We start from the raw sequence: 15,678 nt of genomic DNA on the forward strand, positions 1-15,678 counted from the left end.
ACCGTAATTTTGCAGTACATACTATAATTGCGGTATGATGCGGTAAACCGCGGCATATGCAAAATCTATACCTTTACCATACCTTAATCTACCGGTAAGGTATCATACCGTACCGAAAAGTGCGGTATGCCAAAAATTCGGTATTTTCGGTATTTTTTCGGTATGGTAAGTGCGATATTTCGGTATTTCGGTATGTTTTGCCAGCCCCAGCTTTAATACAATTAAAGATCATACATAGTCAAGATCTAAAAATGGTTCTAACAAGTTCATACATGCACAAATACAAATTACGCATATATATATAGGTTCATGATCAATTGAGATTTTTTAGGGTAATTGAGAAATGAGATGCAATATCAGCCACTCATTTTTATTAAATGAGTGGTCCAGATTTTGCCACACAAATAATATTTTTAGATTAATTTATTATGAAAGGGCAGAATGGTAATATCATTATAATTTGCCAATCTCGCCAGCTCACATTCCCCAAACCCCTTGATTTCCCCCTGCGTCCGGATCATGGCGGAGCCCTCTCTTACCCGCCGCAGCACCTCCCCCAAATCGCGGCAGCCGCACACAAACTTCACTCCGAAATTGTGCTTGTTCATGAAGTGATTCTCGTCGGCGATCCTCAATTCCTCGCTCTCGTCGATGTAATCGACCCCAATCTGCTCCAGAATCTGCACCTCCACGAAATGGCCGACGCGCGCCTTCGCCATTACAGGAATTGACAGCGCCTGCTTGATCTCCTTGATCAGCGAGGGATCCGCCATGCATGAGATCCCGCGGCGCGTCGGAGTAGGATCGGAGACGACGCCGCAGTTGTGAATTATAAGTGCGATCACGATCATGAAACGCCTTCGACGAGTTGGTGATTGATCGATTTAATCGCTCGATTATCATGTAAGCAGTTATTTTGTGATTGTGATTGTTGGATATGTTGTAAAATCTACTGGAAATTCAATTGGAATACGAAGATTTTGATTTGATTTGATTGCTTATTGCATCTAATCGGTAAATTTGGAGGCGATTGCTCTGTTAATTAGGCTTTTGTTGTTTTGCATTTTGGATGAATTTCAAAGTTTAGTATGATCTCACAGCTCAATTGATGAATTTCTCTTATGTTATTTTGCCATTTAATCCCCTCAACATTGATCTCTGCTGCTTAATTGATGAATTTCAATGTTTAGGACTTTGTGATTGTTTTAGGATAATGAGAACTGAAAAAGAGCAGTAGTTTGCTGGGGAAAATAGGTTTGAACATAGCTGATGGTTGATTATATAAGTATTTGACATGAAAATGTTTGTTGTTGACATGAATTATAGATGTTGTTGACATAAAAATGTTTGTTGTTGACATGAATTATATGTAAAACGTTGTTGACATTAATTATATAAGTCGTTGATACGTGAATTATAAGTGTTATTTGTTAGTTGTTGACATTTTAATACGAGATGTTGACATTCGATATTCTGGCTATTGATATGTGAATTATAAGTGTTATTTGTTAGTTGTTGACATTTTAATACGAGTTGTTGACATTCGATATTCTCGCTATTGATATATGAATTATAAGTGTTATTTTGTTAGTTGTTGACTTTTTAATACGAGTTGTTGATATTCGATATTCACGGTATTGATATGTGAATTATAAGTGTTATTTTTTAGTTGTTGACATATGCAAAGAGAATCTACTTTTGTGGTATATGATTGTTGATGATGCAAAGAGATAATAAGTGATTGTTGTGTTCATATGTTGAGCAATAAATGAAGTGTTTGTTTACTGTAAAAATTGAATAGAAATAGTGTGATTGGTGGTGGAGAAAGATGTGGAGAGTCATATTGTGAAAGGTGTGGGAGTTGTGGATGAGATGGAGCTGTGGGTGATGGTGAGAAGGGTTGAGTTTAGATTGTATTTTATGAAAAATGTTGTTGACATAAATTATATGTAAAACATTGTTGTTGACATGAATTATAAGTAAAACATTGTTGTTGACATAAATAATATACGTCGTTGACATGAAAATATTTGTTGTTGACATAATAGTTGACATAAATAAAGTTGTTGTTGACATCGTAGTTGACATAAATAAAGTTTGTTGTTGACATTGTAGTTGACATAAATAATGTTTGTTGTTGACATTCGATATTCTCGCTATTGATATGTGAATTATATGTGTTATTTGTTAGTTGTTGACATTTTAATACGAGTTGTTGACATTCGATATTCTCGGTATTGATATGTGAATAATAAGTGTAATTTATTAGTTGTTGACATTTTAATACGAGTTGTTGACATTAGATATTCTCGGTATTGATATGTGAATAGTAAGTGTTATTTGTTAGTTGTTGACATTTTAATACGAGTTGTTGACATTTGATATTCTCGGTATTGATATGTGAATTGTAAGTGTTATTTTTTAGTTGTTGACATTTTAATAAAAGTTGTTGACATTCGATATTCTCGGTATTGATATGTGAATTGTAAGTGTTATTTGTTAGTTGTTGACATTTTAATACGAGTTGTTGACATTCGATATTTTCGGTATTGATATGTGAATTATAAGTGTTATTTTATTGAATGTTGAAGATTTGAAGATTTGAAGATTTGAATGTTGAAGATTTGAATGTTGAAGATTCGAAGATTTGAAGATTTAAAGATTTGAATGTTGAAGATTTGAAGATTCGAAGATTTGAATGTCGAAGATTTGAAGATTTGAATGTTCAAGATTTGAAGATTTGAAGATTTGAATGTTGAAGACTTGAAGATTTGAAGATTTGAATGTTGAAGAGATTTGAAGATTCGAAGATTTGAACATTTGAATGTTGAAGATTTGAAGATTTGAAGATATGAATGTTGAAGATTTGAAGATTTGAATATTTGAATGTTGAAGATTTGAAGATTTGAATGTTGAAGATAGAGTTTTAGAGAGGATTTTAGAAAATGATTTCAAACACAATTTAATGAAAAGACAATTATACCCCCTTGTTGACATAATGTGGTATTTGTTGACATTTTGTTAATCTTGTGGATTAGTGGCCCATATTGCATCTCATTTCTCAATTTAGCTAAATAATCTCAACCTAACAAGACCCTATATATATATATATATATATATATATATATATATATATATATAGGGACGTGTTCAGATCAATAAGTGAAATTCTGTCAAAAATTAAAACAAATCTCAGTCATTGGATCTTGTAATGTAACCGTTAGATTATTGCCACGTGTCATCTAGTAATGTAGATTACTAGTCAAATAATGTAACTTAGCTAATAATGTACTATTTTAGTACAATAATGTAGCATTTTAGTCTAATAATGATAATGTAGCATTTTGGACTAATAATGTAACTTATCACATCCATCCAATCTCAGGATCCAAGGGCTGAGATTTGTTTTGATTTTTAACAGAATTTCACTTATTGACCATAATGCGCCCCTATATATATATATATATATATATATATAGGATTGTGTTAAAATGACAACACCTCTTAAAGTAACACCATACCACCATTCCTAGCCAATCATTTGTACATGTGGACGAATAATAAGCTGCCATGTGGCAATCATAAAAATTGCTCAAGGGTAAATTTTCGCGGACTGCAATATCCAATACATTAGATTGCAATTTTTCCCGACTGCAATATCCAATACGCTAGACTGCAATCTATAGATTGCAGTCTAGCGTTTATACTATTGCAGTCTAGCATATATAATATTGCAGGTTAGTGTGGTGTCACAGTGTCATTTTAAGAGTGTTGTCATTTTAACGCACCCCTATATATATATATATATATATATATATATATATATATATTAAACATATAAATTCTATGAAAAAAAGATTAACAAATAGTGAACGCTTCGAATGCCATTAGGTGAGAAAAATTTTATGTTTATTCGTTTATATATAATACTTCTAGGGTTTGGAATTATCTCTTTAATTAGTACATTGCACACAGCATAACTTTTCTTTAAAATGAAAATAAAAATGCCATTCCTAGACTATGTGAAAAGATCGAATTAATGCATGCATGTTACTCCCACTCTGTCTTCATTAATTCAAATATATACTTATATCTGTAATATATAAATTAAGTTAGCGTCAATAAACCAACAGAACCCAACTGCCGATCTATTGAATATAATAAATAGAAATCAGATGAGGAATATGCTCTTTGAATGTGTGGCACAAAAAGATAGACATTAACATGCACATTTAACTGAGGAAAAAACAAGAAATTGGGATCTAGGCTAATAATGCGTCCAAAAGCATAGATTTTTGGTTAGTTGAAGAATTTATTGGGGCATTTGAGACTTAATAATATGTATACTAATGACATGAAATTTGAAAAATAAATTTGCATTTTTATGTATGATAGTTTACAAATATAGTTACACTCTTAACCATTTTTTGTTGGCATGTGCTTGATGAAAGACTATCTTCGTGAGAAAGAACATTCATTCTTAAGTATATATATATATTAAGTATCTTGTATATATTAAAGGTGATTACTTATTATATAATGTTATGGAATTAATGATTATTCCATATTATAACACCGATGAATTACCAACCGATCGAGTGCATGAATAAGGAAAAAAGTGTGGAAATCAATAGTTTGAAAGTTGGAATCGCCATACGTATAACACAAATTGGAACATTTAAATTAAATTGAGCACGTAAAGTAAGGTTTGTGTTAAAATGTCAACCCCTCTTAAAATGACAACGTGACACCGCTTATACAACAATATTATAAACGCTACACAACAATATTACAAACACTACACAACAATCTATAGATTGTTGTATAGTGTGTCGGATATTGCTGAACAAGAAATATTGGTTGGTTAAAGACCAGCATATTGCTTACCGTCTTTTTCCAGATTTTTTTTTGCCACGTGGCAGCTTATTATTCGTCCACGTGTACAAATGATTGGCTAGGAATGGTGGTATGGTGTTATTTTAAGGGGCGGTGGCACCCTAAAATTGCCCCCATAAAGTAATTAGGAATTAACGAATTAAATAAGTAAATGAATTAATAGCTATTTCGTGCCTAAAAATGAGATATTTCAAAAGAGACGGAGGCAGCAATTCTTAATTAATTTAGTCATCATATTTTACGGATATTTAGTATACTACATGATAAAAACATATATATATATATATAGCATTGTCCTCTCTTGTCTATAAAGATTGATTTTAGTTGTTTAGAATTCGATCATCTTATAGGAGTGCAAAATTAGGACCGAATCATCTATTTAAAATAAATTTATTGACGCTGAAATACATATCAATTAGTGATATACTCTCTCAACTTGATAGATCTAGAATTTGGATCATCTATATAAAAAATATGTGAGTAATTAGCTATAGGTCTTTGAGTCTTTCGTTTCTTAAAGAGTATCTAAGAATATTGTAATTAGCTAGAGGTCTTCCATTTTGAAGTATATAATCATATTAGACTGCTATTGATAATAATTAAGTAATAAGTAACAGATATACATATATGTTGGAAAAAAGCCCTAACTTACATGTGAAACTAAATACCTCGTTACTTTAACTTTTGTTTTATTATCAACGTGCCTTTGTCGTTCTCATCAGTATTTTGCTTTTATATTCTATTTATATATAGGTTTCTAAACACACCACTTTTTTTTTTTTTAATCTATGTTCTACACTTAAATATTTTTCGATTTTACACGCTCCTAAACAATCCCTTGGTATGCATTGAAGTCTCTCAAAGCATAATTTATGTGTATATTAAAATATATACTCATAAAATACCTGAAATTTTGATTTTCAGTCCAAATATAATTAATAGACAGTTTTAAGATGAATAAACCCTTAAAAGTTGGAGGAAAAAGTGTACATTTTGTTAAAACACAAATACAAAAGGCAATGGCAATAGTAGTATTCCACATGGCTTTTTATCCTCTCTGAATTAGAAAAAAGAAAGAGAGTGGTTGCATATTTTGTTAATCTGATTTGTGAAATGAATCTTAGTGATTAAGCTAATTCTCACAAACACACAGCCCCCACCTGAATAAAGCCGACTCTGACCCTCCAACCCCTACCAATACACACATGCATGCCTAAGTAATATTAATATACGTGTGCATGTAACATATATATACTCCACTACTAAATAGAGTATACTATTTTCAATAGTATTTTCACTGTGGTAAACTTGTGTCGGCATTATAATAGTAGCTTATAATGTTAAAGGTTCTATAAAGTCATTACACTTATTTATTACTATTTAGGAACTTCAAACAAGCAGTATTATGCATGTTTCAAAGAAAATATACTTCAATAATTCTTATTTTAAAATTTTATGTAAAAATTATGTCAAACAATCCAAAATTTTCATCGTTCACTATTTTAACACTATTATAGTTTTCAAGACCCTATTCCCATATGGATAAAAGTTTCGGTGGTCCGAGCATATTATCAGAAAGAGCAAGAGTGAGAAAAAAATAAATAAAATATAGAAATTTCTTGAAATATAATTAGCTGAACACACTATCAGAGTAATTAGCAATAATAAGAGTGTTTTCCTTCTTAATATACGGCTCAATACACTTAGGTAACTATGAAAAGATAACTACTCCCATTTCTATTTATAAAACTAAAAGGTTCACTCGTCTAGCTAGAAATCGATGAGAAAAGTAACATCTAGATCTAGTAAAAAATAAAGATGTGCAAGAACAAGGACGAAGAACAACTAAATCAAGCAGGACATAACCAAAACAAAACCAACATGTATATTCTCTAGTTTTTTTTTAATTGATGTAATTAGCAATATTTTATTAGTGTATGAGGTTACCAACAACTCCACTCTTTCGCATATCATTGTATTATTCCCTCAACAAGGTAATCAATCTTTTACCTCTTTTCAAAAATATTTTATTAATCACCTTATAAGTTATAACTCATATCTTCGTCTCCTTTCCTAACCCCTTTTCATAAAGATTTCAACTTTAATTATTCTACTTTTTTCCTATTGTGAAAATCATCTTCTTTTTGAAAGTTCAAAATTTTGTAGGCCAATTTGTCACCCTCCATCCCTCCATAAATACCCCTTCCCTTCTCCTCACTTCTTCCCTTTTCCCCTTCTTTCCTCTCTCCGGTTTTCAAAAAAAATATTTATATCGAAAACCATGATGGCTACTGAAAACCCGGTTCTTTACCAACTCCCGGTTCTCGAAGAAACCATTTCTCCTTCCGAAATTCACCAACTCTTATCCCTACTCAACTCCAAACCTAAGACCGGTCCAACCTCCAGCTCGGAGACGAACCGGTCGGTTTACTCCTCCGAGGAGCGCAGGCGTAGGCGGATGATCTCGAACCGGGAATCGGCCCGGCGGTCGCGCTGGCGGAAGAAGAAGCACCAAGAGGACCTCGCAACCGAGGCGAACCGGCTAAAACTTACTAACCGGGAACTTGAAAACCGGCTATCCACGCTCACTCAGCAATGCCACTGGGTCCAACGAGACTCGAACCGGCTATTATCCGAATCGATTTATCTTCAGCACAGACTCGCCGGTTTACACGAAATCTTAGCAACAACCATGCCGCTACAATAATTACAACCGTGATTAACGTTAAACAACAACACATTACGGCTCAAACTAATCCTTAATTGTTTTCCTCTTCTTTTTTTTTCTTCTTTGATAAAATCTTCTCTTAATCATGCATGCATTATATTTATATGTGGTTTTCATTATTTTGATTAACCACTTTTTGCAGCATGATCATGTAAAAATCGAGTCTTTTTTTTGCCATTTTCATAGGATTCTTGATTATAGTTAGGTTAAGTGATTAGTTTGAGGCCAGGATGTGAGATTGTCGACCACATGGGACGACTTTAGAATTATTTGTTTTGCTTTCTAATCTATTGTATATAATCATAAGTTGTGTCATTATTGAGGAGAATCCAATTAACAACTTGACGTAAGAATTAAAAGTTTAATTCAACGCAGACAAATCGAAGGAACACTTCGAATCTTTGCGGATATGTCCGAAAACAATAATTAAGCATATTAATTTGATTAATTATTAATTGATAGTAGTATAAATTAAAGTAAATTATTATTAATTTATACATACATGTTTCATAGAATATCTTCTTTAACTCTCTAATTAAGTACTAGAATTTTGTTTTTTCTCTAAGGGCAGCGTTTTGAACAAGATGACATGAGGGGTGTTTGGTTACTTAAAACTAATTTAGATATGAGATTAACTGAGATTAAATTGTGCGAGATTAAAATTGTTATACGAGGAAGATTAATTAGACTATAAGTCTTGACTAATTCCATGTAACACTATTATAAAATTAAATATTGGGACAAATTCACTTAATCAAACAATATTCATATTATGCAATCATGTTTAATCTATCAAATCGAATAAATCGTGTCATTCTTTGAACTCCAGCATATGATTAATACTACGTGACTTCAGATAAAGTTACTTTAAAATATTATGATAATCTCTGTCTTCGTATACCTTCAACAATCAACATTACTATTATTATGATTTTTAAAAATTTTGAATTTTATAAACTCTCAACTGTGTCTGTTGCGTGACTTGCGTCCTTTTCCATATCCTTTTTGTTAGTGTTACTGTTTCAGTTTTGTTTTGTTTTGTTTTGTTTAATTGCCCTTAATTTTACCCCAAATGATATCTACATGCCTATATAGATCAATATGTTTTACCGAAGTGATAGGGTTCGTATATTTATAAATGGGATTCATTAAAAAAATGTAGAGATCTTCCTGAAATTATATCTGAAATATTGGTTTGTCGTTTATAATATTGTGGAGTTCACTACAACTCCATTAGTCACACTTTCCTTTTCAATTTATTCCACCAAAGCAATGTTACATTTTATATTTGTTGGAAAACGTTTTTTTATCATGTATTAATATATAAAATGTATATTCTCTATCCACTTAACACACAAAACAACTTCTCTTAAATTCTGGTATCATCACTTAAGTGTGACATCTATCTGGGGTTGGAGTACTATATTGTATCAATAAAAGTTCTTTTCTGAAATGTCCATAAAAATTACTCCATGTCTATTGCACTCACTGGCGGATTTAATTAAGAACAAGGGGGTACCATTGTACCCCAAAATATGGAAGTAGCCTAGTGGCAAATGTATTACCCTTCCACAGCATAGACCCAGATCGATTCCTCCAAAGCATGTTTTTGGCCATTTCTCTCCTTTACTGATAATGTTTGCTCATTTATTTCATATAATTTCTAACAATATTTGATTAAATATATATTATTTGTTTTCTACTTTACTTCATACATAGTAAAGCTATATGGTTGAATATAATCTTTGTTAGTAGTATTTATGATTACTATTATACTCATATTTTAGATTATATAGAAAATATGAGGCATTTTATTTTTAATTTTGAACTTTCTATAAACTAATATAAATTCTTTGGTATATAAATATCTAAGAATCCATAATTTAATAGTGAAAATTTTTCAAGTAATAACCCTAAATAATTATTTTAATTTAATGTGACTTAATCGAAAAATTAACATAATAAAAGAAAAAAGATCGATTTAATTTTATATGTTCAAGTCAATATAATTATTTATCGCACCCCAATATGAAATTTCTGGATCCGCCACTGATTGCACTAGAATATGGGTAGAAGTTTCAAAAGCAATAACTTTAGATACACTTTATGAAATTTCTAACATTTTTTGTGTTCGGGTATGAAGCAACTTTAAATCCTTCAATCAGTTGTCTCACCTTTCGCAATGCCTTCAAATCGAACGGAGAATAGTAATTGTATCTACCGACGAATACTCTTGGTCTAACCAAAAAATGTTTATAGCAAATTGAAATGTAAAAACATATATGTGCAATGTTTGGTAAATTTTCAGTTAACACATGTTAATGATATTAGTGTTATAAATAATATGCTTGCTATAGCGTGAGATCACACAAGTACTTGCAACACAAAACAAAACAAAAAGTTCTAAAAAGAGATAAATCGTATTGGAGTTACAAGAATAAATTTAACAGCCTAGTATATAACTGAGTCGAATTAATCTTCTTTCCCGTTGAAACTTCGTTGGATTACAAACAAGATGAGTGAGGGAAGTTGGAAACTATATATAAGTATTGTTGTCCAATTCCAATTAATTGGAAGCTATATATAAGTGTTGTCCAACTCTAATTAGTTTGAGACCTTCCAATTTTGGAAGTAACTTGAAAACAATTATGTGCGTGGTGCGAGCAGACTTGACCCAAAGCGGACAATATCAAATTAATATGCAGCAACGGTCCTAAGAGAAACCTCACTGAAATCCTATGCATATATATATGTATAATATATGCGAGCGTGTGTCATATAAAAGTTGATTTAAAATACATGTCTAAGGTAAATTATACAGTTTCTATGTATACTTCTAGATTGGTGGTTAGTAAAGAGCATGTCATCTTATGTTATTGAAATATTGATGGTGAAATGTGTTGGGTTATTGTCTGTCTTTGGTATGATTTGCTGGAGGATTTGGAAGAACATAAATGAGTTTGTGGCGTTGAGAGTGATGATTTTGGCTGTTTTACATATGTTAAATGATTAGAATTGTAACCACACCTTTGCATCATTTTATTTCCCAAAATCACAATTTTATTAATTATATAAGCTCATATAGTAGAACATGTGTATATGAATTAGTCTTAAAGCCAATATTTTGACACGTCGTCAGTCAAAATAAAGTTTCCACGAAAACTATAAAAGTCCGAAAAATGGCCAAAACTTTACCAAACAATTATGCATTTGTCACCTCAAACAAAGGCTAGTAAAACCTAAACTTGTGAAGATTCTACACAAAATCTTGAAACACGAATAAAAATCAACATAGTGCTACTTGAATATTATCCACATATCTTAATCAGCTTTTCATGAGAATCACTATTCTATATAGTATTAATCTTGAATGGACGTGCATGAAAATGAAAATAAAGGAGTTTTAGATAAGTACTTGAAAAAAAAATTCTTACGTGTTGGAAGAAGTAATCTAATTTTTGGTATACAAGTGAATATATATTGCAGGTCTTGTGTTGGAAAATTGATCAAAATCATAGGTAAATTTTGTTTGCATTCGGGTTAATGATTCACTCTGCATCCTAATGAAACTAATTTAAATTATAATAGTACTGTCTCAGTAAAAATTTATTTGTTATACTTTATTTATTTAACTAACTACGGTAAATAAATAAATTAATAGGGGATGAGCGACTTGAAAGGGGAGAAAAAGATGCGTGTAAACGAGGAAAGAAACAAAACAACGAAGAAAAAAATGACGTATAAAATCAAATAAGGCAAAAGAAATTGCAAAAGACCTCAAGCAGTATTACCTATGTAGACTATATATTCATTTCAATGGTGTGGAAAAATATAAGGATTGTTTATATACTTCCCTCTAACTAAAAACAAGAAATAGTAATAATTCCTTCGTAAATCAACTAATGCTCCACCAACTTATCCATCAAATTGAAATATAAGTTTAGAAATCATAATTGCAACAAAACGTTCATCTAAGTTACAGGGGTCAAAAGAAGATAATTGGATATGATTGAAAATCATATTCATGCATGCATATATGTATATATTTTTTATATCTAGGATATCCAATTTGCTTTATTCAAAGATCTAAAGTTTGTATTATCATTTCAAAATCAACTTTTACACTTTTTTAGTACCTAGAGTGTATTGTCATGGTGTGGAAAAATCGTTGCATGTCACTATGCATATCAGATGTGTTAAATTTTTAAATAGGACTACAAGAAAAAAAAAGATTTTGGCATCAATGGGAAATGGATATGCAGTCCCATCAAATCAATGAAAATTTAAAGTTGTGACCAAACATAATTAATTAAAAAAATAAAAGACAAATGGTTGGTGGAGTTCATCTTTTTAACTTTTTCTTTCCCATTGTGAATAACGCGTGTTATGTTACAAGTTCATTATTTATAAGCAAATTAAGGCATTTGGACAAGAAAATTCTACTATATGAAAATTCTAGTCCTGTGTATTTTGTTACTTATAATAACTCAACTGGATAATATTTTTGATATGTTGTATGGAGATTATGATGCTGAACTTGTTATGTAGAATAACTTTTACTATTTCAATTTCAACATTTATCTTTATGTATGATTGATTTTCCAAATTTAAAATCTATGCTGCAAATAACACACAGCCTGATGCACGGTGTTTATATCAAATCTCATTATATCTTGTGTTTCTATATAATAGTACAACTTTCAAATCAATTGAAGTATGACTTAGATTTTATTTGTTTTTGAAAAATAGCTCCAAAAAAATTATGCACTATCAAATTATATCGAAGGAATGTAATTTAAATTTTGAGTAAATACAATATTTAAATAATTCCCATAATGATACAATAAATTAACTTAATTTCTTTATAATAAATCAAGTTTATTGTAATCTCCATTCTACAATAATAAGAAAATACTTAATATATGCCAAAAATAGGAAGACGGAAAAGGACATATGCAATAAATTTTTTTCTAGAAGCACTGGAATTTTTTAAGTTTCAAAGATTTAAGAGATAGAAAACCTTATTTTTGAGAGAAAGTTCTCTCAAACAAAAATTAAGTAGCTAGATAAAATCATTTTGTACTATGATTACGTGTTATGATATTTTGTGTATAAGTACTAGTACTACTTAAGTACTATACTTCATTTGTTGGAGTCGCGAGGTATTTTAGTCCAAAAAAAATACTTTCTTTAACTCATAAAAAATAGATCATTTTTTATCATTTCGGACTGTCCTATAAAAGTAACAACTTCTATTTTAGAAAAAATTATCTCTAATAAGATGGGTCTTTATTTACACTAATAATATTCTAATCATTTTTTCTTTCTATTTCTCATATATTACTAACTGCAGTACTGCACATCAAACTCATTGGTCTATTTTTATGGGACAGATAAAGTATAAAAATACCTCAAGTGCAAAGTCAATGGACATTTCATAATTTTTTCCATAGTAAACAATACAATTCAGATATAATTCAATCATTGTAATTTTATGTACATATCAAGAGATGAGTCCCCTACGGCCCTACCCACAACATGCAGAATTGGGATTTGGAGCTATATGAAATTAATGCCGTATGTTACATGCGTTTAATTACTTCTTATTGTGAACATTGTTAGGTGAAACCTATAGTTGAGCTGATTTTTGCAGTTTCACTGTTCATTTATCTCATATACTACTATATTATAGCTATACCTAGCTAGCTTGATAATTACTTACATAATACCAATTACTAAAGATGCACATTAAAAAAGAAATCTTGGTCTGTTGAAATTTTGAGATGAATGAGTCCCCTACCACAGCAGACAGATTTGGAATTCTATAGTAAGTCTTATACACAAATTGACATATGTTTGTCACATTTAATGAATATCCAAAAAATGTAACTTGTCAAGGCCCATCCCTCCAAATTTGAATCTTGGCATCACTATCTAACTCCATCCTCCTTGTATTCATCAACCAACAACAACCATCTTCTTATCTCTTTATTTGTTCTTCAAAAATGGTTCCATTTCTCTCAAATTGTACACAAATTAAATAATACTAGTAGCATTTTCCTTTGACCATGCCTAAATTGCTTGCAGATTTTCTCCAAGAGCAGCAAGAGCCATTTGCCTTAGAAGTTTACCTTGTCGAAAGAGGCCTTACCTTTCACAATTCTGCTAAATATGTGGCGCCAAACTGCTCATACTTTGTTCGGGCCGCATTCAGCCGCCTCGCCGTGGCTAATGCCAATGGGGGCCTGAGAAATTTCCTTAGCGCGAAGCCGGAGAGCGCCTCTTGCTTGGAATCCGATGGCGGTGGCTCACATTGCTCTGAGTCAGCTATTAGACGGTTCGTTAAATGCGGGAATTGCTTCTTCGATAGAGAGGTACAAGCAATCTTATATTATGCATAAATCATTGTGTTAATAATACTATAAGGTGTGAAGGTCGGCAATATCAATATTGATGAGTTATTTGAAATTCAAGCACACTATTATTCATCAAAACATATTGTGAAATTCCATTTGTAAATTTGTATTTACATTATATGGAGTAGCAACTTTATTAATCTTGATGAGTGGAGAACTTTTTTTTAATTTGACCTATGAATGTAGTCATCGGACTTTCTCCTTAGTGACTCAATTCTTTTTTGACCTATGAAGGTCTACTAATGTTTAATTATTATTTATTTTCATGAATTTTGTCTCTTATTATTTCTGATTATAGATACATCTCGCGGTAACATGAATTAGCGAATAAAGTCATAATACTCCATATGCTAACCATTACTTCTATTTTCTTGTATTCGTTCAATGTTTTCTCATATAAAAACCTAGGATGAGTTGGTGAATAAAGTCATTGTCTGTGCTACCCATTTCCTTCTACTTTTCTTATATACATCCAATATTTTGCTTGCTTTAGTGATTTTGTTGACTTTTATTAATGTTTGTTTTTGGAACTAATGTTATACTTATACCCCATTTGTACCTCGATATTTGAATATCTTTATGGATTTTTTTTTTCATAAATTTTATTGCTCCTACTTCATGCTTCTTTCTCTTTCTTATTTTATTCTCTACCAGTTCACCTGGATAGTACTTTATTCTATTTGGACTTCTCATTTTTTCATCTTCGTAACTTGTCCTTTTGCAATGTCATGATAAGAAATGCACTACTAGCAACTGTTTTCGAATGTGGCAAAAGTATATGGTTAATAATGAAGCTCCAACACAGGTTGAAGATGCAGACACAAATTCCAAATCGAGGGCTGAGGAAGAAGACAGCAAGCAGCAACTGAGTCCAATCTCCGTCTTGGGAGAAATAGATCCAGATCAAGATTCACCAATTTATTACAGTAAGATGTCATTCTTTACAAAAATCTCAAATTTATAATCAAGAACTAATGGCTCAATCTTTCAACAGAGCAAGGCAGCATCAATACTTTAAGCTCAACAGCACAATGCAAATTGGAGCAACCACAACTTTATGTTATGAGAAAATCAAGAGAACCAGAGCCATGCAACAAATACATTATAAACAAGATGGCATTGGACCAAATAGAGCGGCAAGAATTGATAGAAAAAGGAGACAATGCTGTTTTGGAGCAACAAAAATGGGAGATTTCAATGGAGATTGAGAACGAAATACTTGAAAATGTTATCCATGATATTGTAATAACATGGCTGAATTGGAAATATTTCGTGGCATAAATTTCTTGGTTATAAAGTTAAGAATTTAAACAATGTAATTAATTTTGTTTCGAGCGCATCGAGCAAATAATGAAATCCAGAAAAATATACAAATACCTAAGAAAGAATATTTAACTTAAACTTCGTCAGCCTCAAAATCAATAAAAAAAAACAGAAACATATAAATGGTAGGAGTATATATATTCAGTGACACGTCAAAAAAAAAAACTCAACCAGTTTAAACTTTAAACCGATCTCCCCTTCTAAGAGTGAGATGAGACCAGTCATCCTCACCTAACCCGACTCCTAAAAACGATGTAGTGAAGCTTCATTTGGAAGGTGAAGCTGATAAAAACACAAACACTACCTACTTCGAGA

At 31.2% G+C, this 15,678-nt stretch overlaps 2 protein-coding genes across 2 annotated transcripts; one reads left to right on the forward strand and one right to left on the reverse strand.

Annotated features, from left to right (window-relative positions):
* Positions 1-228: 228 nt before the first annotated feature.
* Positions 229-851, reverse strand: LOC125194764 (pyridoxal 5'-phosphate synthase-like subunit PDX1.2). Its single transcript, XM_048092990.1, has 2 exons — positions 482-851; positions 229-245 (listed from the first exon to the last, which is right to left on the reverse strand). Exons 1-2 carry the CDS (start codon positions 849-851, stop codon positions 229-231), a joined length of 387 nt encoding a protein of 128 aa, XP_047948947.1.
* A 12,748-nt stretch (positions 852-13,599) lies between these two features.
* Positions 13,600-15,359, forward strand: LOC125193990. Its single transcript, XM_048091974.1, has 3 exons — positions 13,600-13,998; positions 14,846-14,966; positions 15,035-15,359. Exons 1-3 carry the CDS (start codon positions 13,693-13,695, stop codon positions 15,319-15,321), a joined length of 714 nt encoding a protein of 237 aa, XP_047947931.1. The 5' UTR covers positions 13,600-13,692; the 3' UTR covers positions 15,322-15,359.
* The last annotated feature ends 319 nt before the right edge of the window (positions 15,360-15,678 follow it).

The sequence above is a fragment of the Salvia hispanica genome, chromosome 6 (genome assembly GCF_023119035.1).
Source record: "Salvia hispanica cultivar TCC Black 2014 chromosome 6, UniMelb_Shisp_WGS_1.0, whole genome shotgun sequence".
NCBI classification, from domain to species: Eukaryota; Viridiplantae; Streptophyta; class Magnoliopsida; order Lamiales; family Lamiaceae; genus Salvia; species Salvia hispanica.